General features: G+C 39.5%; 1 protein-coding gene and 1 pseudogene across 1 annotated transcript in view; both read left to right on the plus strand.

Moving 5' to 3' along the window:
- The window catches only part of ABCA13 (ATP binding cassette subfamily A member 13), a 442,652-nt gene that overhangs the window by 85,363 nt on the left and 330,460 nt on the right, over positions 1-26,829 (plus strand). Inside the window, 5 exon segments of the mRNA XM_077118896.1 lie at positions 2,354-2,463; positions 7,924-8,042; positions 19,809-19,972; positions 20,734-20,813; positions 21,591-21,712. Of these exon segments, the coding sequence (XP_076975011.1) occupies positions 2,354-2,463; positions 7,924-8,042; positions 19,809-19,972; positions 20,734-20,813; positions 21,591-21,712 (595 nt within the window).
- On the plus strand, positions 23,071-23,857 carry LOC143678408 (uridine-cytidine kinase 1 pseudogene; annotated as a pseudogene).

Genomic DNA, 26,829 nt, shown 5'->3' on the forward strand with positions numbered 1-26,829 from the left:
TTACCCCAGCATCCCCATGCATTATGTAGGCTCCAGTATCTATTACCTGCAGTTAGAATCAATTCCATTTCAAAGTGAATCCTGCTTTCAAGCCATTTGTCAACCCTACTTCTATCACCTAAATAAGGCAAGCAGGCTAAAGAGGAAACAGTAGATTAGAAAAAGTAGTCGGTTACCTAAATCTGTGCTTTCCAGACCATGAAGTCCACCTGAGCATGTGGTGAGGTGCAGGCCTTACTCTATTGAGCTGGAAGGTCCTTTGAATTTGTCTAGCACTTTGCTCCTCGATGTCAGCATCATCCAGAGCATGTTAGAAATGCAAAGTCTTGGGCCTGCCCCTTACCTGCCAATCAAAGCTTGCAATTTAACACAATTCCCAGGCTATCTGCAAGCACATTGCACTTGGAGAAACTTTAGCTGCTCCAGACAAGAGTTCCTTATTTTAGAGGTTGAGAAACCAAGACCTGGAGAAGTTTAGCGTCTTGCTCAATAAAACACACCTAGTAAAGGACAACTGAAAGTAGCACTTGGGGACTGTACCCATGTTCTGTGAAATAACTATTCTTTCTCCTCCACATCAATGATCATTTAGGCAGAATTTTAAAATGTAATAATTAAAACATTGCAACTTATCAAAATGTGTGTTATCTGATGGTGATTAATAAGTATCTCTGCATAGCATCATGTTTTTCTGGCCAGGAATATAAATGACATCTAAGTTTGTCTCCCTCTACCACTAACTATTCCTCTCACATTGCTTTCCAGTTTAACTATATTTCCATTATTGCTTAGAAATAACTTTATCCTGCTTGTTGTTTAGTTCAGAACAGTTCTATGTTCTTATCTCTCAATTCACAAGAGCCATACACGATATTTTGTATAATTCTGCCTTATGGTAAAAAGTGTTGAATGGTTTTAGAATCCCTTAATCTTTAATTAATGAGTATAACCATAAAGGCATTACACTTTTCATCATGTCAAGGATTCCAGTGCCTGAGTCTATAAATGCATTTAAACACCAAGCTTACTTTTGTCCTGACAGCAACACTAAGCTGAAATTCACATATTAACATATGATAGCTGCATTCTTCAAGGGCTGGTTGGCTTCTCGACATATTCCCATTGGCAAAAATGCACATTTGCCTAAGGTGAGAGTGTACTGTGTATGAGATATGTTTAACTAAGCAGGCTTGTTCTATTGTCATTTCTTGAGTCACTTTAAACACCACAGCAGAACTAAAAGTTAAGCATTTTCCTAGAAAATTTCATTCTTCCTCTGGGGAAGCTGAATTTAAAACAACGTGCTGTAAAAATATTGACTTGCATATAAAAAAAATACGACTTTGATGGGGTTCCAAGAAGCTGTGTTTTGTGTTGTCACATCATTCCCCCAAGCTTTCTAAGGTTCTTGATGTGGTATTTTCTGGCAGACTTGCAGTATTTTTGGATCTGTCTCAGTTGTATGAGCATCATTATGGAAAACGCAACTTGCTAAGATGTGCAAGCGATGGCACTTCAGAGAAGTCAAGACATTTAACTTATTTTTTTTTGAACTACTAGGCCTTAGTGTTCCTTTTCTTAATCAGTTGATACAGCCGTCCATCAAAATGTGTATATATTTTTAATCTTTTAGAAGTGCTGGAAAGATAAACAATGCTATTTATATGTTTAGTGGTGTCTGATATTTGAAGGCTTTTTGAGTTTTGGAAAGTATATAAACTCATCAAATTATGAAACCAAAACCATTTTAGATTAAAAAAGAGAGATAAATATATGAATGAGCCCTTTTCTTTGGGGGCTTATGACATAACTCTGGGCGAGTTAAGTTATTTTTACCAATGGCATCTTATTAAAAAATTGATCTAAGTGCTTTTATTCCAATGCCTCTCAAATGGATTACATAAAAACCAACACACACGCACACACACCACTAGTCTCTAGGAGTTTGTTTAAAAATAAAAATCCTCACTCATAAAGGATTCATTTGTTAAAGTTAATTCCCCACACACAGATCATAAACCATAAGATTTCTTTCTATTAGATTTCTCCTTTGTTTCTTTTTTGAATGCCCTTTGATTATCAGCCTATACATTTCAAGAGAATGGGCCAAGAGAAGAAGAGAAAGCAACCAACAAGTTTATTGGCTGAGAAATTGTTTCTTGCAACCAAAATAAAAAACTTAAACTTTTCTACAGGTCTGGACTGTGCTATTTGCATTTTTCTTGTGTCCTGTAAATTGTTGAACAGGGAGGATAGTTCTTATAAGCATGTTCTGAATAAGCCTTATACACAGAGCAGCTATATGTGTTGCAAAACTTTATCCATTAATGCCATTTTGTTATTTTTTCCCAAGTGTTGTTGAAATGTGTCAAGTTTTCCAGCACACTATAAAGCCCCCTGAAGACCTCATGACTCTGCAGAAAGTGAAGATGGTGGTTTTGCACATGCTTGTCTTCTTTGCAGGTAGGCTACTTAAGTAATAAGTGCTTGCTCGTGACTCTGCACCAGTTTCTGGTGCTTGGCCATCAGGGCAATGGGTAGATGATCCAGGTATGTATGAGTTTCTTTTAGAATAAAGTGCAGCCTTTTCAAGCTGGCTTCTGAGGCCTGAGGGATCTGGCCCACCATTTCCAACATCATTTCCAGCATAGGATTCTGGTTCAGTCAAATTGAACAACCCTTTCCAGGCTCCTGGGCTTTCTGTACTTGGTGTGTTTGCTCACAGAATGTGCTCTCCCCAGCTCCTTGACCTAACTCCATCAATGCTCTATGGTCTGGAGCAGAGGGCATCTCTTCCAAAACCACCTCTGTTTTCTTTGCTGGAAATTACCTTGAGCAGACCTCTAGCAAATACATACTTAATGCTCTTATTTCTTATGCTTCTTGACCCACTCAATCTGGGGTGGCCTGGTTCTCTCTGGGCTTCTCTGAGGCAGCCTGACCTCCTCATTATGGCCTTAACACTGTTTGTCATAACAACGGTGTGCTTGGCTGTCTCCATAATTGGCTTTAACCTTCCACGACCATCTATTGTTCCTCACAAATCTAGCAGATACAGATAAGAGAACATAGGAGATACTGTCAGATGTATGTTGAAGGAATGAATGAATGAATGCTAAGAGTCCTGATATTCTTATGTTTTGGTGCTGTGGAATTCTTAAATGTGTAATCTGGAGATTTTATGCAGACTTATCTGCCGTAAAAGACAGTAGATGCAAAGTCTATGCATTCTGGGCCCACTTGGTACAATCAAGCAAGCAGTGTGGGGCCGGGGGGATTGTAGAGAGAAGAGTCCAGATTTCCTATGGAGGGGCTGCAGTGGAAGTCAGCCCAAGGTCCCACATCAGAGAGGAAGTCTGAGATGGCCCCAGGGTGGATCTGTTAGTAGGTGTAGCAGGTGGGGCTGAGAACCCAGAGTGTAGAGCAGTATCTCATGTGGGAGTGAGAGGGAAGCAAGTCCTGGGCAGGCACCACCATTTCAATTTTTTTTTCTTAAATCCAAACAAATATGGTAAATCCTGGTATGTCTAAGTGTCAGGCACAATTTAAAAGAAGGTGATGTGGCTAAGAGTAGTAGATGAGGAGGAAGTGAGGAGACCTTAGTGAACACATCTCTGGGTAGCAACATTTTAGGTGCAACCTGGATGATGAAAAGGAATATATCTGTTGTGATCATTGCAGTATCCCTTGGGTCTAGCAAAATCCCCGACATGGATGTGGAAGGCATTCGATAAGTATCTGTAGAATGACTGGATGGGTAAGTGAATGAACACTGCACAATGCTGAGTATTTCTCACTATTTTGATTGATCCTCACAACCAGCTGGTGTGGTTCAGGCTATTCCAGGAGCTGAGCTTTAGGTCTGTCCTGATGTCCCTGGGCCTGCAGTGCTGCTACTTGCAATTATGCAAACTTATATTTGGGCAAGGCTTTATAGTTCCAGATGTCTTCAGGTGCAAAATCAAACTGGATTCTTAGATGAAGTAGCTTCTTATATGAAGACTGGAGTAGTGAAAGGCACTTTAAAATCAAATGAGTCTGGGCTCAAAGTCTGCTTGGCCCCCTCTGGGCACATTACCCGGTTAATCTCTTTGAACTTTTAAACAAAGGGTGGAGATGGCACCTATTTTAAAGCAGAGTTTAGATGACCCAATAAAATGAGATGGTGACACAAATCACTTCCGTGGCTTGGCTTTGCAGGTGGTAAGGTGCCTAGCTCATGTTATTTCCTCCTCTTCCCAGTTACAGTACAAGTTAAAGATGGGTCTTTATGTTTTCCAATGGTGAACTCATGGCTCAGCTGGCAAGTTGTGGTTCACAAGTGAAACCAAAACTGGTTTACAAATGAAAATTGATAATTTAGGGGCAATCTCTTAACAAGAGATCAGTTCTAATTTGCTCACCTCTTGTTCATAATACAAAATTTTTATGGACGCCAGGTATTGAACTTAGAAACATGTACAAGATGGGAAGGGAGCAGTGAGACATCTGTTGATGGAAGTTAAAAAAAACAACAACTGCCATGTAGGGTTTTTAAAAAAAAATTCTCTGTTTCCAGGGAGAAATGTTAGAAACATTGATGATACTGTAAAAATATATTCTGGTAAAATTCAAATTAAGCTTGTTTCTGGATCCTGAATGCTTATCTGGCCTATTGAATTCAGTCACATTTGAAGGCATAATTATTTTGACATTTCACAGTCAACTAATGTAATGGCTTTTAAACAAATTAAACATTGATTAATACCTGGATTTATATTTATTTTGCAGTTCCGTGTTGCAGCTGCTAAATTAATATAGTAGATTTGAAATTCCATTGGTAATGGAAAGTTAATTTTTAATTTTTATATTTCATTGAAGGAAAAGTCAAGCATGTCATATTCAAGCAGTACAGAGTGAAATTTGGACTGCCACTCTTCTTTCTTTATTGAAGGATCATTCCATTCTATAGAACTTGAGGGTGGGGACAGGCCATTACATAGTCCAGAAAAGGTGCAAGCAGCAATCAATAAAAATGGGTATGGAATGGACCAAAATGGGAAAACAGCTCTTTTTCTATCATGCAAAGGTGATAACAGTCAGATTGGTTAGTATAATTGAAATAGAGTAGTCATTTGACCTGTCACAGAGTTAAGTTCAGAATTATCACTGGGAAAGTTATCATCTTTGTCCTCCTGGTCTGTTTTAGTCTCCTAACTGCTAAAACAAATACCCTACAATGGGTCAACTTAAACAATGGGAATTTATTGGCTCACAGTTTTGAGGCTGGACAAAGTCCAAAGACTATGGTTTTCTGGGGCTGGCTGCTGGATCTGGTGATCCTTGGTCCTTGGCTTTTCCATCTCATGGCAATGCACATGGCAATATCTTCTCCTTTTGTTTCTGGGTTCTGTTGAGTTCCAGCCCTGGTTGTTCCCTGTGGCTTCTCTCTCTGTGGTCTTCCCTATAAGGCCTTCAGTAATAGCATTAAGACCCATCTTGATTCAGATGGGTCACATCTTCACTGAAGAAGTCTCATTCAATCAACCTATTTACAATGGGTTCCCACCCTTAGCAATGGTTTGAGATTAAGAACATGATTTTCTGGGACACATAGCTCCAAACCACCACATGATCTCATACTTTAAAAATGTTAAAAGATTGCATGCTAGAGCAGGGCATAGAGCTTGATAGGCTCGTAGAACCAGAAGAAACCTTAGTGTCATCTACTTTAACCTCTTAATTTCATGAATTGGAAAATTGAGGCCCAGGGAGGGGGAGTGAGTTGCACAGGGTTTCAGGGTGAGGAAATCAGAGCATGTTGCACTTGAGGAAGCTGTGCACTTGAGGTCTGCAGGGGTGGAGGAAGCCAAGGCAGCATGTTTTCCATGGTGGCGTTGGGGGCTGCAGATAGCAAAGAAAGCAATGAAGGCTGGGAAAGTCAGAGAAGGGTGTTTGAGTTTGTCCATAAAACAAAGCAGAAGGACAGTAGCAGATAGGAAAAGCAGTAGTATGGAGCCAGGTGAGGTGGGAAAGTGGGGGCCCAGGGAAGTGAAAGGGCAGAGTGTGGCTCTTGCAGGCAGTTTGCATTCTTCAGTTCTTGGGATGGTGCCCTTGAGATCTGACTGCTCAAAAATGACAGCTTCAGGAACAGAGGGAGGCCAGATCTCCTGACACCCTAGCATTTCTTCCTTTAGCCAGGTGGTTCCAATATAATGTGGCAGAAATGCTGGGGCCTTGGGTGCCACCTAGTCAACCTTCTCATTTTACAGTTGAGGAAACAAAGGGTCAGCACAATCCATGCCTTGCTTAGCCTCATTATGTTAGCTTTTTTATGGGGTATTTTATGCTCTGTTAGGTTTGAACGACATAGCTTCTAAAGACATCATTATATCTTCCCCCAAACACAGGAATTGTTTCTGCTCAAGGACAAATACTGTGATGTTTAACAGCATTTTGCTTCATATCATAATAAAAGATTATTTAAGAGACATGTTTTCCATTTTCTCAAATAAGGAGACCTGTTTTCAGAATCTGCAGTAATAAAATTAAGGAGAAAATAAAAAAAAAACAAAGCATCATGGTAGTATGTTTCTCAAGAGCATTACTTTGGGTACATCACATCTATGTACACAGTACAAGGTTCAAAAACTGTTTTCTAAAGTGACTTTTGAGAATGTATACTATAATGTAGAAGTCATCACAGGATTTTTTTCTCTAATTGAAAAATTAAGAGATCCATTATTCATAAAAATACATTTTGTCATCTGTAATGAACAGAGTGATACATTTACCAGGTGTCTACTGAGTCCCACTAGGTTAATGAGATAAAAGAAGTAAAAAATAAACTCCACCACCATTGTTTGCTGATAGTATTTATAGTCCAGAAGGGGAGACTGACATTTATTTAAATTACTGCAATGCAGTGAGATAAGTCTATAGGTGAGCTCTGTGCTGTTGAGGAGCAGAATGGGCCAGTAGTCTTGAGGAGAGAGGCAGGATCCTGAGGCAGGGTTCTAAAACAGAGATTCAGGAGAGGAAGTAGCAGTTGAGTGAAGAGGATGCCAGACAGTGCTGGAAGGACAGGAGCATGGGAAATAGTGTGGAGGTGGAAGATGGAGGTGGTAGGCCACTGTGGAAAGGCTTTGGATGCAACATGGAGCCTTTGGGCAGAATACTACAACTACCAAAGAGGGAACTAATGACAAGAACTTCTTTTAAGAAGACACTTTTGGATGAGTGGAATGGAAATTGGTGGGGTAAGATGGGGTTGAACCAGGCAATATCCCGGCCATGAACTGGAGGTGGGACGGGCTGCTGGACAAAAGCAGGGCAGTGATAGAGGGATGGGACAGAATCAAGAGCTCTTGTGAGGTATAACTGAGCAGGTGGAGAGACTGGTTGGCTGTGAGGAGTAAAGTAGAAGAAAGAGTCATAAATGACTTCTAAAATTTGACTTGTGAGACAAGGTGGATGGTGAAGCTCTAAAATAGACCCTCTATTTAATTCTTCATTCAAACTTGGGTACTTTTAAGAGTGGAAGGGGACACCCTTCATAATTATGCTGCTACAATAGGTGTAAACTAACACAGACTGTCCTGGCCCAGGTGGTGTGAATGGCTGCCTTATGTAAACAGCAAGAGGAACCAGCCTGGGGAGACAGAGGAAGGAAATTATTTTCTATACACTTAGGCCCAGAAAAAGTCCAAAGTATTTAATTACATTTGGATATGTAATTATACGTTATGTAATTATACAATATGTAATTGTACTTGGAGTGCAAAAGGTCCGACTTTTGCCTCATCATCAGAATGTTCATTTTCTTCATTCATAAACTCTTTAGGAATTTTTATTTTTGGGATGCTTAAAAATATAATTCAAGAGTAGCAGCTAGTTTGAGAATAGATAGTTTACTAATTACTTCTCTCTGTGTTTCCTTTCCAGAAAACACTTCTTTGACAAAGGGCCTTTTGTGTGCCACTCTGAGTTGCAAGCAAGGTGGGATTAGATACCTCATTTTATCTCTAATACGAGGAGTCACACTGGTGCATGGCCGCTACCAGGTTTGTCATCTCTTATAATTCAGAGAATTTCATTTTCATTCCTATTGGTCCATGCAAGTAGGTCAAGTTATGGTCAAAGCCACTGTATCATGGACAGTTTGTTGGAAGTTAGACCTGTGCAGTGACTGCTCATTTCTTGGGTTCTTCCACTGGTGTGCTGGGGTTAACTAGCACTGATTTGTAAGAGGAATTTTGCAAATTGGTTGTTAAGCATGACCAAAAATCAAATTATATAGACTTACAATTCAATAAAATACATTACAAACCATGGTAATCAAAACTCAAAACTCATCACTTCCAAATTATTTTGTGACATTTTGCTCCTCTCCATGCTCTTGATGTTACTTCCGGTTGTCACACGTATGGTGGAAATATTATATAATAGTGTGCAATTGAGCATCTCTTCCCAACTCCTTGTCCAGCGATGTCATGTTGCTAGCTTGAAATAGGCCATGGAAATCAGCAACTGCTACAAATCGTGTCTTTTTGTTTCAGGCGGCCTGTTGTTAGACATATACCAGCCTATCAATGGTTCTCTCTAATTGAATGCATTAGCAAATACCAAAAACTGAGAGCTGACTGGAAACCAGCCTAGCAATTTTCTTTTTCTTAAATTTGGATGAATGGCCACTAAGCTCCCATGTATAGTTGCTAACTAAAGCTGGATCAGAGAATGTGACTTTTACCTTGTGTCCACTCTCTTGCCCAAGCATTCAAGGCCACTGGGCCTATAGATCAGGCCTGACCACCTTGCAAAGCTTGGGCAAGGGCAATGTTTTTCCAGAAGTGCAGGGGACGACTTGTCTTTCTTCTAGATTTGGTTCTGAATATTGTTTATTGCTTCTGTGGCACTGTCACTCCACCTAATCGTAGACCTAGTGAATGTTGGGTTATCACAGCTAGGAGAGAGAAAGACGGTAGACAGGAACCAGAGATAGTCATACTAAATTCCTAAGATGCAGAGATGGCTAGAAGGCCTCTCCTCTGTGAAAACGGGAGGAGACGTGAGAGCTCTTACTTTTTACCTCACGTTCTCAGGCCTGTGGAGGAGCAAAGCGTGTGAGCAGGTAGCTCTGTGTGAGTCTGCAGAGATAATTACCCTTTCAGCCCTTGAAGATTATTATATTTACGTGGATTAATTTAGATCATCTAATAATTCTTTACAGGTTGTGTAGTTCTTTGTCCATTAAATGTGGACAAATAAAAAACTCATAGGCAATTTTTGAGTGCTGAGTGAAGTTTGTGATAATAAAATATGGAAGAGACTCCAGCTTTCCAAGCAATTGGCTCACCAAATAAAGAGAGGAACTGTATTTATAGTTCAGATTATAGGATTGTCAACAATTCTGACTGGATAACAGTTAAGCTGGTATTTTATTTATTTATTATTTTTTTATTAATTAAATAAAAAAAGAAATTAACACAACATTTAGAAATCATTCCATTCTACATATGCAATCAGTAATTCTTAATATCATCACATAGATGTATGATCATCATTTCTTAGTACATTTGCATCGATTTAGGAAAAGAACTAGCAAAACAACAGAAAAAGATATAGAATGTTAATATAGAGAAAAAAAAATAATAATAATAAATAAAAAATATATATATATAAAAAAAGGAAAAAGAAAAAAACAAAAGACACAAACAAACAAACAACAAAAAAAAACTATAGCTCAGATGCAGCTTCATTCAGTGTTTTAACATAATTACATTACAATTAGGTATTATTGTGCTGTCCGTTTTTGAGTTTTTGTATCTAGTCCTGTTGCACAGTCTGTATCCATTCAGCTCCAATTACCCATTATCTTACCCTGTTTGTAACTCCTGCTGGTCTCTGTTGCCAATGACATATTCCAAGTTTATTCTCGAATGTCGGTTCACATCAGTGGGACCATACAGTATTTGCCCTTTAGTTTTTGGCTGGACTCACTCAGCATAATGTTCTCTAGGACCATCCATGTTATTACATGCTTCATAAGTTTATTCTGTCTTAAAGCTGCATAATATTCCATCGTATGCATATACCACAGTTTGTTTAGCCACTCGTCTGTTGATGGGCATTTTGGCTGTTTCCATCTCTTTGCAATTGTAAATAATGCTGCTATAAACATTGGTGTGCAAATGTCCGTTTGTGTCTTTGCCCTTAAGTCCTCTGAGTAGATACCTAGCAATGGTATTGCTGGGTCGTATGGCAATTTTATATTCAGTTTTTTTAGGAACTGCCAAACTGCCTTCCACAGTGGTTGCACCATTTGACATTCCCACCAACAGTGGATAAGTGTGCCTCTTTCTCCACATCCTCTCCAGCACTTGTCATTTTCTGTTTTGTTGATAATGGCCATTCTGGTGGGTGTGAGATGATATCTCATTGTGGTTTTGATTTGCATTTCTCTAATGGCCAGGGACATTGAGCATCTCTTCATGTGCCTTTTGGCCATTTGTATTTCCTCTTCTGAGAGGTGTCTGTTCAAGTCTTTTTCCCATTTTGTAATTGGGTTGGCTGTCTTTTTGTTGTTGAGTTGAACAATCTCTTTATAAATTCTGGATACTAGACCTTTATCTGATATGTCGTTTCCAAATATTGTCTCCCATTGTGTAGGCTGTCTTTCTACTTTCTTGATGAAGTTCTTTGATGCACAAAAGTGTTTAATTTTGAGGAGCTCCCATTTATTTATTTCCTTCTTCAGTGCTCTTGCTTTAGGTTTAAGGTCCATAAAACTGCCTCCAATTGTAAGATTCATAAGATATCTCCCTACATTTTCCTCTAACTGTTTTATGGTCTTAGACCTAATGTTTAGATCTTTGATCCATTTTGAGTTAACTTTTGTATAAGGTGTGAGATATGGGTCTTCTTTCATTCTTTTGCATACGGATATCCAGTTCTCTAGGCACCATTTATTGAAGAGACTGTTCTGTCCCAGGTGAGTTGGCTTGACTCCCTTATCAAAGATCAAATGTCCATAGATGAGAGGGTCTATATCTGAGCACTCTATTCGATTCCATTGGTCTATATATCTATCTTTATGCCAATACCATGCTGTTTTGATCAGTGTGGCTTCATAATATGCCTTAAAGTCCGGCAGCGTGAGACCTCCAGCTTCGTTTTTTTTCCTCAAGATACTTTTAGCAATTCGGGGCACCCTACCCTTCCAGATAAATTTGCTTATTGGTTTTTCTAATTCTGAAAAATAAGTTGTTGGGATTTTGATTGGTATTGCATTGAATCTGTAAATCAATTTAGGTAGGATTGACATCTTAACTATATTTAGTCTTCCAATCCATGAACACGGTATGCCCTTCCATCTATTTAGGTCTTCTGTGATTTCTTTTAACAGTTTTTTGTAGTTTTCTTTGTATAGGTTTTTTGTCTCTTTAGTTAAAGTTATTCCTAGGTATTTTATTCTTTTAGTTGTAATTGTAAATGGAATTCGTTTCTTGATTTCCCCCTCAGCTTGTTCATTGCTCATGTATAGAAATGCTACAGATTTTTGAATGTTGATCTTGTAACCTTTTACTTTGCTGTGCTCATTTATTAGCTCTAGTAGTTTTGTTGTGGATTTTTCATGGTTTTCGACGTATAGTATCATATCGTCTGCAAACAGTGATAGTTTTACTTCTTCCTTTCCAATTTTGATGCCTTGTATTTCTTTTTCTTGTCTAATTGCTCTGGCTAGAATCTCCAACATGATGTTGAATAATAGTGGTGATAATGGACATCCTTGTCTTGTTCCTGATCTTAGGGGGAAAGTTTTCAATTTTTCCCCATTGAGGATGATATTAGCTGTGGGTTTTTCATATATTCCCTCTATCATTTTAAGGAAGTTCCCTTGTATTCCTATCTTTTGAAGTGTTTTCAACAGGAAAGAATGTTGAATTTTGTCAAATGCCTTCTCTGCATCAATGGAGATGATATGTGATTTTTCTGCTTTGATTTGTTGATATGGTGTATTACATTAATTGATTTTCTTATGTTGAACCATCCTTGCATACCTGGGATGAATCCTACTTTGTCATGATGTATAATTCTTTTAATTTGTTGTTGGGTTCGATTTGCTAGAATTTTGTTGAGGATTTTTGCATCTATATTCATTAGAGAGATTGGCCTGTAGTTTTCTTTTTTTGTAATATCTTTGCCTGGTTTTGGTATGAGGGTGATGTTGGCTTCATAGAATGAATTAGGTAGCTTTCCCTTCACTTCGACTCTTTTGAAGAGTTTGAGGAGAGTTGGTACTAATTCTTTCTGAAATGTTTGGTAGAATTCACATGTGAAGCCGTCTGGTCCTGGACTTTTCTTTTTAGGAAGTTTTTGAATGACTGATTTAATTTCTTGACTTGTGATTGGTTTGTTGAGGTCATCTATTTCTTCTTGAGTCAAAGTTGGTTGTTCATGCCTTTCCAGGAACCCATCCATTTCATGTAAATTGTTGTATTTATTAGCGTAAAATTGTTCATAGTATCCTGTTATTACATCCTTTATTTCTGTGAGGTCAGTGGTTATGTCTCCTCTTCCATTTCTGATCTTATTTATTTGCATCCTCTCTCTTCTTCTTTTTGTCAATCTTGCTAAGGGCCTATCAATCTTATTGATTTTCTCATAGAACCAACTTCTGATCTTATTGATTTTCTCTATTGTTTTCATGTTTTCAATTTCATTTATTTCTGCTCTAATCTTTGTTATTTCTTTCCTTTTGCTTGCTTTGGGGTTAGTTTGCTGTTCTTTCTCCAGTTCTTCCAAGTGGACAGTTAATTCCCGAATTTTTGCCCTTTCTTCTTTTCTGATATAGGCATTTAGGGCAATAAATTTCCCTCTTAGCACTGCCTTTGCTGCGTCCCATAGGTTTTGATATGTTGTGTCTTCATTTTCATTTGCCTCGAGATATTTACTAACTTCTCTTGCAATTTCTTCCTTGACCCACTCGTTGTTTAAGAGTGTGTTGTTGAGCCTCCACGTAATTGTGAATTTTCTGGCACTCCGCCTATTATTGATTTCCAACTTCATTCCTTTATGATCCGAGAAAGTGTTGTGTATGATTTCAATCTTTTAAAATTTGTTAAGACTTGCTTTGTGACCCAGCATAGGTCTATCTTTGAGAATGATCCATGAGCACTTGAGAAAAAGGTGTATCCTGCTGTTGTGGGATGTAATGTCCTATAAATGTCTGTTAAGTCTCGCTCATTTATTGTAATATTCAAATTCTCTGTTTCTTTATTGATCCTCTGTCTAGATGTTCTGTCCATTGATGAGAGTGGTGAATTGAAGTCTCCAACTATTATGGTATATGTGTCTATTTCCCTTTTCAGTGTTTGCAGTGTATTCCTCACGTATTTTGGGGCATTCTGATTCGGTGCATAAATATTTATGATTGTTATGTCTTCTTGTTGAATTGTTCCTTTTATTAGTAGATAGTGTCCTTCTTTGTCTCTTTTAACTGTTTTGCATTTGAAGTCTAATTTGTTGGATATTAGTATAGCTACTCCTGCTCTTTTCTGGTTGTTATTAGCCTGAAATATCTTTTCCCAACCTTTCACTTTCAACCTATGTTTATCTTTGGGTCTAAGATGTGTTTCCTGTAGACAGCATATAGAAGTATCCTGTTTTTTTAATCCATTCTGCCAGTCTCTGTCTTTTGATTGGGGAATTCAGTCCATTAACATTTAGTGTTATTACTGTTTGGATAATATTTTCCTCTACCATTTTGCCTTTTGTATTATATATATCATATCTGATTTTCCTTCTTTCTACACTCTTCTCCATACCTCTCTCTTCTGTCTTTTTGTATCTGACTCTAGTGCTCCCTTTAGTATTTCTTGCAGAGCTTATCTCTTGGTCACAAATTCTCTCAGTGACTTTTTGTCTGAAAATGTTTTAATTTCTCCCTCATTTTTGAAGGACAATTTTGCTGTATATAGAAGTCTTGGTTGGCAGTTTTTCTCTTTTAGTAATTTAAATATATCATCCCACTGTCTTCTAGCCTCCATGGTTTCTGCTGAGAAATCTACACATACTCTTATTGGGTTTCCCTTGTATGTGATGGATTGTTTTTCTCTTGCTGCTTTCAAGATCCTCTCTTTCTCTTTGACCTCTGACATTCTAACTAGTAAGTGTCTTGGAGAATGCCTATTTGGGTCTATTCTCTTTGGGGTGCACTGTACTTCTTGGATCTGTAATTTTAGGTCTTTCATTAGAGTTGGGAAATTTTCAGTGATAATTTCTTCCATTAGTTTTTCTCCTCCTTTTCCCTTCTCTTCTCCTTCTGGGACACCCGCAACACGTATATTTGTGTGCTTCATATTGTCATTCAGTTCCCTGATCCCCTGCTCAAATTTTTCCGTTCTTTTCCCTATAGTTTCTGTTTCTTTTTGGAATTCAGATGTTCCATCCTCCAGTTCACTAATTCTAGCTTCTGTCTCTTTAAATCTACCATTGTAGGTATCTATTGTTTTTTCCATCTTTTCTACTTTGCCCTTCACTCCCATAAGTTCTGTGATTTTTTTTTTCAGATTTTCTATTTCTTCTTTTTGTTTAGCCCATGTCTTCTTCATGTCCTCCTTCAATTTATTGATCTGGTTTTTGAAGAGGTTTTCCATTTCTGTTCATATATTCCGCATTAGTTGTCTCAGCTCCTGTATCCTATTTGAACTATTGGTTTGTTCCTTTGACTGGACCGTATCTTCAATTTTCCGAGTGTGATCCGTTATTTTCTGCTGGCGTCTGGGCATTTAATCAGATTTCCCTGGGTGTGGGACCCAGCAGGTTGAAAGATTTTTCTGTGAACTCTCTGGGCTCTGTTTTTCTTATCCTGCCCAGTAGGTGGCACTCGTGGTGCTCATCTGTCTGCGGGTCCCACCAGTAAAAGATGCTGTGGCTCCTTTAACTTTGGAAAACTCTTGCTGTGGGGGAGGGTCGCCAACTGAAGCGGCTTGGGGGAGTGCCGATCCGAATCTCCCAGCTGGCCCGGGAATCTGCGCATGGGGGGGGCGCCGGCCTCAGCGGCTTGGGGGAGTGCCAATCCAAATTTCCCAGCCGGCCCGGGAATCCGTGCGTAGGGAGGGTTGCCGGCCTCTGCAGCTTGGGGGAGTGCTGGTCCAAATCTCCCAGCCGGCCTGGGATGCCAAGCGTGGTAGGGGGCGCCGGCCGCCGTGGCTTGGGGGAGTGCCTATCCAACATTCCCTGCCGGACCGGGAAGCCACGTGTGTGGAAGGGACCCCGGTCGCCGGTCTCCGCGGCTTGGGGGACCTCCGATCCAATTCTCCCATCTGGTCCAGGGGGCCGTGCGTGGGGGGGGTGCCAGCCGCCGTGGCTTGAGGAGACCACCTGTCCAATTCTCCCAGCCGGCCTGGGAAGGAGGGAGGGAGGGACTCCGGCCGCCAGCCGCCCCGGCCCGGGGAAGCGCGCGCCCCTCGGTGATCTCACCGCAGTGGATTCTCCCTGCCGGTTCAGCTGTTCCAGAATGGGATACGCTGTCTTTTTGGTCTCTGTCGTGGCTCTGGGAGCTGTTCTGTACCGTTTCTACTTCTTTTGTAGCTGTTCTGGAGGAGGAACTAAGACCCGCGTGTCTTACTAAGCCGCCATCTTCTCCGGAAGTCAGTTAAGCTGGTTTTGATAAAAAGTGGAAGTCCTTGTCTTTGATGACAAAAAATAGGATGTTTCTTATCTTCCCTTGCCAAGCCTTTAGAGTGATTCTGTAGTTCAAGTCCTCCAAATGAGTGACTCATTTAGAAATACAATCTTTTCTAGGCTGTGAAGTCTGAAAGAGGTAGGCAAAGGGCACCATGCCAGTTTTTGTTTATTTGGTACCTAGGGAGATATTCTAACATGTAGTTTTTAATACAAATATGGAATTCCAATTAGAAATTAAAGTCTCAAATGATTGAGTTGACATAATGTAAGCTCTTTACCATCTTCCACTTGTTCTAAACAGTAGAAAAGAACAACAAGGAGCTAAGTGGGGATCATAATTCAACTTCAAATGTGACAAGTGCCCAAATGTCATTACTTCTGGGAATAACTGAACTAGTTTAAACTGTGGCTTCCTACCACCTCCTCAAATCTAGGATTTTGGATCACTTTGTAGGGAGCACTGAGTCTGCAAAGCCAACTCTGAGTACACAAACCCGACTAGTATCTGGACAATTACAGATGTGTCCTAACCAAAAAATGGAGTCTGACCTAGGGTGGTCTAACTCCATTCCTACAGCATACCCTAATGACCCTCTTGCCATTCCTATGAGACCATTTTCCTTACAAGGAGTGTTATATACCAGTGATGAAAGAAGTTGGAACTTTTCTTCCCACTGGGGATGTAAGTAAAGTTTTCTTCTCTGTAACTCCTTATATGTCAAAATCATTATTTTGTTAACTTCAAGAATAAAATTGAAGTGCATTGGCTACTCCGTACCTTGCACATAGGAATATTATAAATGCATTGAATTAAATTTAATTTGTATCTAGTTATAATTTATGAACTCAGGATACTTTTCTATGAGGAAACGCTGCACTGGCATAGGCTCAATTCAGTAGGTTTTATTAAACCTAGATGTTCTCAGAAATAAGTTGGTACTTCTTATTAGCGTCAAGGGATGCTAATTTATACCTACTGTTCTGACCTGATTGTATCTGTGCATTAGTGTGCTAGGAAGAGGGGCCTTTATGGAGGAAGGATAATTTAGGGCCTTTGAAATGTTTGTGTTAGAGGATTGGGGAAGGTTTAGAAAGTGCCACAGTAAAGGGTTACTAGCCTAACAGGCTTCCATGTTTATTATTAGAAATGGACTCATGGACTCGAGACTTGAGACTAGGAATATACATCTATCTGTCTTGTCAGTTGCCTGTATCCATTACCATTTCCTTTCCTTGCTTTCCCACAGTCATATTCTTACCATGAATGGAGTCTATGCCTTGTCTTTAGGGGCAGCAAGTAAGGGGAAGCTGGAAGAAGCTATATTTCCCAGGGAGTTACAGACTTCCAGGGACTGAGTAAGCAGTGGAACTGAGGGAGAAGAAAGGAAAGAAAATCATGTCCTTGAGTCCTAAAATAAAGTAGAAAATGAAGAAACTGGTCTGAGTCTGCCATTTTCTCTCAGACTCTTTGTTGCCATTAAACTCCACTCCGCTGTCATGGCTCTTGCCAAAGTCTCCAGTGGCCTTGATATTGAGAATATAGCAGCCAGCTCTAATGTCTCACCTCAGTCATTCTGTCTGCACTGTTGGACAAAGCAATTGTTTCCTTTAATCACTTTTTCACTTGACTTCTAAGACATTGCTCTCCTTTTTGGTTCCTTCTACAGCTTTGGCTGCACCTTTTGCATCTCCAGTCCTGGTTTGTCTGTATGTCTTAAGAATGTTTCTCTCTTCTGTCTATACTTGCATGCAGCACAATCTTATCTAGATTAGTTGATAGCAAGACAGATACCACTTAAATCTTGACAACCTCTAAATTTACTTCTGAAGCCGGTGAGACCTCCCCTAAACTCTTGTCTTTTTGATGTCTCTTCTTAGATGCCAAATAAGCCTTCTACACTCAACATGTCTAAAAGAGATCTCTTGACTTCCCACTGATCTTTCCCTCCTTGGTATTTTTTTCCTGACTTGCTCAGACAAAAACCTTACATCATGGTTGAACCCTATGCTGCTCTTTCTCTCAGCAAACTCCATCAGTTTTAACTGCAAAATGTATCCAGAATTTGATGACATTCCCCCATGTCCACCAGTACCACCCTGCTCCAAGCCACCATCACATTGAAATTGGGTTGTTACAGTGACCCCCAATTGGTGTCTCTGCTTCACATCCCCCTTGGTTCTAATCTCAAGTGAGCCAGATTGACCCTTCTAAAACATCATCAGATCAGGTCCCTCCTCTTCTATGAGCCCTTTTTCCAATGTTGTCCAATCTCATTCAGAGTAAGTGTTCAGACCCTTATGGAAGGAGTGGATTAGGGTGGGGTGCAGGTTGTCAGATTGTAACCATGACGCTGGGTATTACCTACTGGGCTTCCCTCACCTGGCTCCCATTTGGGACATCCCTCCTGCACTAGTCTCCTTGAACTCACCTTCACACCTTAGAACTTTGCTCCCTTTGTCTGGCAGCTCTAAATAAAGGTACAAATCTTATTTATCTTCAGAGAACTCATCACCTTCTTACACAAACTTATCAGTTCCTATGGTTGGTTGTTGTCCATGCTCCCACTCTAGAATGAACCAGGTGGTAGCTGGGGATTTTCATCTCCTGTGTTCATGACTCTTTGCTGTGGATGCTCATGGCAGATGCTCAATAAGTATTTTTGGAATGAATGAATAAAAGAATAGTGTTCTAAGATTTCTGTTTAATCTTCACCCCCAAATTACTTGGAAATAAAGTAAATTTAGAAAGTGAACCACAATAATGGATCATCTACAGTCAAGAGATCCATTTCTGTGTAAAAATCTACTTGTTGGATCAGCTCCCCATATGGTGTGAGTTTGGAAGCCCTGAGGGGCTGGAAATGAAGGCATAGGTTTGGGTGCTCTGATAACTTCCTGAGAGAAATCTCTGCTCTTCAGCCAAATCTTCTCTAGCTATGCTAGATCATCCCCACAGATAGGACAGAGCTTGGAGTCCTTTTATCTGATATGTCAATATCCCTTATACTTAACTTTCCTTGAAATGTATTTGTTAGCTCCCTCTAGTAGCTAGAATGATTTTCCTTTTCAGGAATCATGGTTTTGGGAAAAATATATTAGAAGTTTTATTTACGTAGAAATACTATGTATCAGTTTATATTTGATAACTTCCCATAATCTGCATAACCTTGCTTCGAAAAAAAAGCAAGAATCTGGTGATATGCATAAAATATGACAATGTAAATATATTGTGATAGAAAATAAATTATGCATGGCAAAATTGATGTGTTCAGGGCATGTGTATAGATTTATATGTGTTTTTGTATCCATAGTTATAACTACATGTGTGGGGCTTTTTGCATCATGGTTGACCCATATAAAATTACCTTTATGTGTCACTTAATTTTATCTATGTAAAAAAGTCTTACATCTTATCAATTTATAGATATTATTCTACAAGGTGATTAGCAAAATGATTGATTTTTAAAGTAAAACTGATTGAATGCTTCTAAGAACATGTTATTGAAATGTTCATGGAATCTTGGCGGGTATTGGAGATGCCCTAGTTTCTGAGGCATAGACCCGTGCTTTTCCAACTGTGCTTCTCACAGTTCTGGGACCCCTTCCATATGCTCTGGGAGGAGCAGCAGGGACAGTTCACTTTGTACTATAGACTTTCAAGTCTGCAGACACAGATTTTATCCATTTCACATGTAGACAGCCACATGCAAATTCATCAGTTTTGTGGTTATAAATTTGAAAGCCTTTGGTTTTCAAACCAGTACCTGAGCTCCAGGAGGCTGAGGGTTCAGACCAGTCACCTATGTGAAATACTGCTGTGTGTCCTGCCCTGTTCCACTCAGGCCCACATTTGCCATCTGCCCTCAGGGGCAGATCCAGGAATAAAATCTGCCCTCTCCTGTTTCCCATTCAAGGGCTCTTTCTACTACTGTAATTACACAGAAGAAACTGCACAGAAGCAATAGGAAATGGTTGGCTTACTCAGTGTCCAATGCTGTATTTCCTGAGGCCAAGAAAAATAAACTAAAACTTTTGATGCTTATGGTATTTAGTGAGGGCATGTCCATCCAGAAACCATACTTGAGCATATACAAATAAGCATGTGTGTGTCTAACCTATCTCATTGCAATGTTTTATAGAAAATTGAAAAGATTTGGTCCTCACCCATCGAGTTAGATTGTGAAGGTCTCAGCAGGAATCTCTTTCACACCTTGGCAAACTTCAAGAGCAACTTGGAGAATGCTACTGATGAGGACTGCAAATGCCAACCAAGGCTACCCACAATTCAGCAGCACATGCACATGTAATGTTCCCATTTGGGCTTCCCGTCCTTCTTCACTATTTTTGTTAACAAAAATGACTAGTCTCTTAAAATTAAGATTTTTTTCAACAATAGTCTGCACCACAGACTATTTCTCTTACGTAATATATTTATATTTTTTCCTAAACAACATTAATACTTTCATTGGCTCTAAGTTTTTAAATCGCAAAATGTCAGAGTCTTTGGATATGACCTCATTTTATTAGTGATCAAGGTTTTAGACCAAAATGGTGGTCCAAGTGCAAACATAGAATATTTAACACATTCTGTAACAACAGTCAACTATTTTTCAAATTACCTTCACCTCTGATTAATTTCTTCAGGGTTCTAGGTGACTAAACTACCAGAAGAAATCAGTCACTTTGTATTCTGTAGATGACTTATTCACAGAAAGAATGATGCTCATCTGACTTTTTGCTATCCTCATTTCTCATATACTCATGATATATTCTATCTATTCTTTGTGCATTTGTGAAAAGCCATTTGTTATGCATCCTTATTCCCTTGATTCATCTTGGTTGGCAGGGACTCTGAGGAGAAAATTTTGTAATCGTGGCATTAATGGATAGTCACATACAGATGGTGTCGGGAGACATTTTGTATCTAATTATCTGAGGAATTTTATGGAGATGTGATCTTGTTATCCAACTCATCTCCTGGGAACTGAGGCAGTATTATTCACTCCAACATTATTTCTGGTGTTTTAGCTTGCTTAATTTAGATTTAATTTCCTGCCATTTTAGGTTGGCCAAAAGCCTTGAGGAGACATTTTCAGCAGGGAATCCTATCGTGACTTTTCTTAGCAATTTCACAGTTACCAAGGGTAAGTTTGTGGTTCCTCCAAGTTGCTTGATTAAATATTAAATTTAGTTTCTTACACATTTATTATTCAAACAAAACACATGAAGAAAAAGTTATGCAATATATGGGCAATATAAATTTAGAGCTTAGCTGGCCAGATGCATGTGAAGCTAAGTAGAAACGAAAATCCTGAGGTAGCAAAATCAAGAGGAGGAAGAGAAGCTTCTACTTACAGGATTTTTCTCTGCACCTGCCTCTTTGGACAAGCCATTTGACATCAGTGATCTCTGTTTCTTCCTTGTGCAATGAATACAATTTATAAAACTCCTCACAAAATCAGCATATCAAATCCAAAGAATTGTAGTTTCTTCTTATATATCACTGAGTCACTGTTCTTGAAGAAAAACCTCTTTCCAAAGTAAATCTAAAAATATCCAGGTTTTAGGGCACAGGGGTGGTTCAGCGGTAGAATGGTCACCTTTCATGCGGGAGACCTAAATTGGATTCCTGGACCATGCACCTAAACACAAAAAAACAAAATATACAGGTTTTAGAGAGAGTATGCCAACTAAACAGAAAATACCACATAACCTGTGGTGCTGTTTCACTTTTAGGATACGTTTTCTTAGGTACTAGAGGAGTTAGAGGAGTTTGGATGAGTTTATTAGTGTCTGTTTGTAGCTGGGCACAGTGAAGGAAACAATCATTGCCAGGTTTTCACGTCAAATTTTGTTTTCATAATCAATAATAATCTAAACCTTTATTATTTTAAAATTTCCATTTATTGCTTATGTTTCAGATGTAAAAGTTAAAGATTTGATGAAGAATATCACCAAGTTAACTCAAGAGCTTCACTCTTCTATCCGCATCTCAGATGAAACTATCAATAGTATTTTAGAAGCACATATTTCTCATTCAAAGGTACGCTTTTTTTCCTTCTCCCTCCCACTTCCTTCTCCTGTGGTTGGAGGGATGGGTTGCTGTGCAAGTGATGTAACTGGAGGGACCAACTAAGGGACCAAGGTGTGTCTTTGCCCAAAGCCAAAACCTTAGGTCTTTAGTTTCATAATACTGTCTTTCTTCAAGGCCAGAAAATACTAACTTGGTAGTGATATTTATTTCAGTGATTCCCAACCTTGACACACGACACTCCTAGGGCGTTTGTGCTTGATTCAGTGGGGTAGGTGTTGCAAAGTTCTCAAAAACAACCCAGAACAGAAGCATCAAAAAATATCTAAAACCCAGCTATGCTTTCCATTAATTTGAGAAACGTGTATACCATAGTGTCATGGTGGTGGCTTATTGTGAAACCAAAGGTGTCATCACAGGCAATGCCATCTCCAGGGTGGGTGGGAAGCACTAATTAAGACAACTAAGATGATAATGATAGAACTATCAAGTAACTCTCTGCCATTTTATCTCCCTTGTGTATCTGTAAGGATGTGGTATGAAGGTGAGCCAGGTAGTTTTCTCAGCAGAATATGATGTTGAAGTACATACTCTACTCTCAGCTTTTTGATTCTATAGCTACAAAAAAGAGGCTGAATAAAAAATGTGCTGAGTGGGATTGGGAGAAGGCAAATAAGTAAATTTTATTACTGCCGTAGCAAATAATCACATGTCATTAGCACGTGCTTTTCTAAAATATCCTTTTCACACTTCTAGTTGGGGTTTTACCTGTCTGTACAGAGAACCTTCCAGAAGTAGAAACCATTAAGATGGCTCTCCAGTGAATATTTTTATTAACAATAAACTCTGCCCATTAGGCATTTAATTTCATGTTGCTTCTATATCTTGTAGCATTGGTTAATTGGGGATGAATAGAAGCCCTGACAAGCAGGTTATTTAGATTGAGAAAGAAAAATAGATTAGAAGCTATAAATACAAAATTCATATTACAGCATCACCAAATTACTTATAGTAAGTCATACAGTATCTGTACTCAAGGAAAAATGCTAAAGATGGCTTTTAAAAATCATATACACATGGAGACACTTGGAGTGAAGGTGGAGGTGAGAATAGCAGGAGAGGCAGTGGTAAAGTTTCTTCTACCCATCTCGTATGCTGCAGTTGTCCTCTTTCTGCTTTAGGTATGGATAGTGATTTTTTAAAACCACTGAAACTGAAAAAGAATAACAGATTACAAATTATATTTGGTAGAAGCTTCCAGAAGTGGTGGCTGTGGGGGGTCATCTCCAACCTTTGTGCAGAGGTGGGGGTTGGGCCATCTTTGGGGAGGGTAAGATCAAGGAACTGATTGCAAGGAGGTGGAGCTGGGGATGGCTTCAGTGGATGTTGACCACCCTAATCAGTGGCCCTTCCTGATTGGGGTGAGTGGCGGCACAGCAAGTGGGAATTCACCTGTGTGTGAGAATATCATGAAGTTTCAGGAACAGAATAAAGTTGACTCCTGGTAGCAGAAGTTGGTCATGAGTCAAGACAAGTTCTTTAATGTCCTGATAGCAAAGCAAAAGGTCTTGACAGTACAATTTTAACTACCCTGAGGCTTTTGATAATGTTTTGATGCACAGGATTCTGAAAAACATTGTGGAGGGCAAACCCATTGAGGTACCAACCTACGATTTCATGATGCTTTCAAGGTTACCAGAAATTGATGGTGGTCTAGTTGAGGTGGTTCTGTTTGAGGGTGTTTTGGTGTTCTGCAGCCAGGAGATCCAGGATTTATTTCACCTGCCCCTCTTTGTGGACTCTGACTCTGACATTAGGCTGTCACAAAGAGTTTTCTGGGACATCCACCATAGGAGGGACCTGGAACAGATTCTCCCACAGCATACTGCCTTTGTCAAACCAACTTTTGAAGAGTTCTGTGTGTGGACAAAGAAGTATGCCAATGTGATAATCTCTCAAGGGGTTAGCATTATGGTTTCCATCATCCTGATTGTGCAACACATCTAGAACATTTTGAATGGCAACATCTGCAAGTGGCACCAAGGAGATTCCAGTGGACAGAGCTACAAGAGGACACTTTCTGAGCCAGGAGACCATCCTGGAGTGCTGACCTCTGGCAAACGATCCCATGTCGAGTTCAACAGCAGACCTCACTGAGAAGCTATTGTCTATTGCTTCCTCAGGCTCCTGGGCTGGTCCACTGATGGGCATATGTGTGTACAGTGACTCAGCCCAGAGACACCCATTCTGCCTCCAAAAATGCAACCACCACTTCGTTTCGACATCTATTTCAGGATGGCCTTAGGATTGAGACGTTCTTCGTTTGTGAAGGAGAACCTGCACATGTTTTTCAAACTCGATTTGATAAGATGTTGACAGGGCAGTCCTGATGGTTTCACCTACTTCTTTATTTTAAGGAGTTTAAAAAGTATCTAGTTCATCAAGAAAATGCCATAGGATGCACGGTAAGTTTGTTATACTTCTAATGCAAGTCACATATTTTTGGAAAAATTGAGGAAGCAGCTTCAACACTGTGGCTGGTCCAGAGTTTCTGAGACTTTTTGGACAGTGAACCCACAAATGCAAAATAAGTTTTACGGAATGATCTGATTCATGTCTAAACATACATGTTGAGCTGTAAAGTTTTAAGAGGTAATACTTTCTCTTTCTACATGTACATCCTAATATTTTCTATTCTACTTCAAAACACTGTACTGGTTGTGACCCATAAACCTAATTTGATGACCACTGATGAGTTATGATCAAGTCTGATATGGACACTGATCTAAGGAGCCATAGAGGGTTGTTTCCTTCCTTCTAGCTTATATCTCTGAGGTGGTGAAGATAGGAAAGTCCCTGAGGAAAAACAAACATCTTTCCAACTAGCATCAAACACAAGATAGCAGCATCTTCTGTTCCATCTAGAGTCTCTCAGTGGTCTACCTGGGCCCTATGCACGTGGCAGAGGCAGCCTGGAAGCCTATAGTTCTGGCGGGAAGATCCAAATATCCACTGCACATAGTCCTGCACAGGGCTTGGAGCCTCTTCCCTACACCTGCAGGCTTCAAGCCACCCAAGCCCAAGGTACTGCCTATGGTGCTCATGGCCAAGCCCAGGGCTGCCCTCCTCCAGCCAGTGCACATGCTGGATTTAAGTGAATGTTGATGCACAAAGCCCATCATTCTCCCCTTACTGCTACTGAGAGCTACTGTCCACAATAATTCATGGTATCATAGATGATGACCTTTGGTCTGAGTTGTCCTAGTTAATCATTCCTCCTACAGAACAGGTGCTTCTATAAAAGCAATCCTTTTGCATTGCCATAGGTTAAAATACATGGATACTTTGTTTTCTTTCTGTTGAGTAAAACTCATTGTAGTTACTCAAGACATGGCAATAATTGAGCTCTATGGCTGATTTCTGCTAAATAACTATGTAATAGTTTTGTCAAATATACTGCATGCCCCTTGGAGGATGACTCAATAAATAAACACCAAACCTTAAAAAAAAGGAAAGATTTGGCTAGAAATTTTCATTTACTGGAACTTGTAAAAGGGGAATGGAGCAGTGACCAAATTCATTCAAGTTACTGACTGGGAATGTTTTAACAGAAGGTTAAGCTTGCTAATTTTGGGGGTCCCTTCAAATTCAAAGTGTTAGCACTCTGAGTTTGCCCTCTGTGTTTGAACATTTTTGATATTCACTGCCAGCTTGTGCAAGCAGCCACTGGATGTCACTGATGTTCTATCATGAGTGGGCTCAGCTCTTATACAGTGTATATTATAATAAGGTGATAAAGTAGCTAAATATATTACAATTAGGTGATAAAGCTGTATGTTTACAGTTTTTTTTTTTAACAGTAGGAGTGATTTGTGTTTCCTCCTTTACCAATATCAGTCAATATGGTCACTAAATATTTGCCAAGTTAGGTGATTGGGAGGTGATTTTAAAAAAGTTACATTCTTGCTACTCAAATAAATGATGAAGTTATTTATTTGGATAGCTAAGTAGATCAATGAACTGGCAGTACATACAAAATCATAGGTCATGAATTAATATCAGGTTAGTAGATGATACCTTGTGGCTCTAGATTGTCAAGTTAAGGTTAACATTATTATTTATAATTAATTTCTAATAGCTTTCTTCCTGGGCTTTTCTACCTTATTTTCAGTCATCTTTCAAAAGTAATCCCATGAGATTCTTAATCCAGCTGTTGGTGACCTGTGGGAAGCAATTTACAGTGCTTTTAGGGCCCTGGCAAATTGCAAAAACATTCATTCATTCATTCATTCATTCAAGTTCTTCCTGCATTATTCTATGAGCTGGGACTCAAAGCCTTTGCTCTAAGGGAACATTTACTCTAGGGGCAAAGACACACTATGTAACAAATTATGAGCAATGTAAATTAAGAGACTGGAAAATTCTATGAAGTGCATACAACAGGATGATGTGTCCATCCTTGAGGAAGCTGCTAGTCATGGACAATCCCAGAAGTGGTGATGTTGGAAGTCAAACGGGAGTGATGAGAAACAGCAAGCTGCTAAAAGAGCTATGTGAGAGAGCTACAGAGCTGGTGACATCTCGGCTAAAGACAGTGGCAGGGATAAACAAAAGCAAGCAAAAGGAAGGCAGTACTTTACTTTGATACCATGCCGTTTTCTTTTCCAGCTTCAGAAAACATGCCATAGGCAGTAATAGGAAGTTTCTCTTTCCTGCAGTAGTCTATTCTTTAAAGCCTACAGCGCCCAATTAAAACCCTAAAATCCTGAGCTCTTTGGTCTTAATGAACCTGAAGCTCCTCTAGCTCAGTTTTCTATTTGTACTTGAATCCCCTCCACTTTACCCCTGTGAAATACTTTTTTATTTTCTGCTGCAATCCTGTGCTTTAGGCATTTGCCCAAGTCCGTAAGAATTTCCTTCTTTGTGTTAGGTCAAATTTTTCTTCTTTTAAAATTAACAATGAAATTGAACTTTTAGGATCTGTGCTGTTTTGAAACTATTGTGTACCCTACAAAAGCAATGCTCTTTCAATATTGCTGAGTGGGATCTCATTCAATATTGCTGAGTGGGATCTTTTTGATTGTTTCCGTGGAGATGTGACCTGCCCAATCGGGGGTGGTACCAGGTGA

The sequence above is a fragment of the Tamandua tetradactyla genome, chromosome 1, assembly GCF_023851605.1.
Source record: "Tamandua tetradactyla isolate mTamTet1 chromosome 1, mTamTet1.pri, whole genome shotgun sequence".
Classification (NCBI taxonomy): domain Eukaryota; kingdom Metazoa; phylum Chordata; class Mammalia; order Pilosa; family Myrmecophagidae; genus Tamandua; species Tamandua tetradactyla.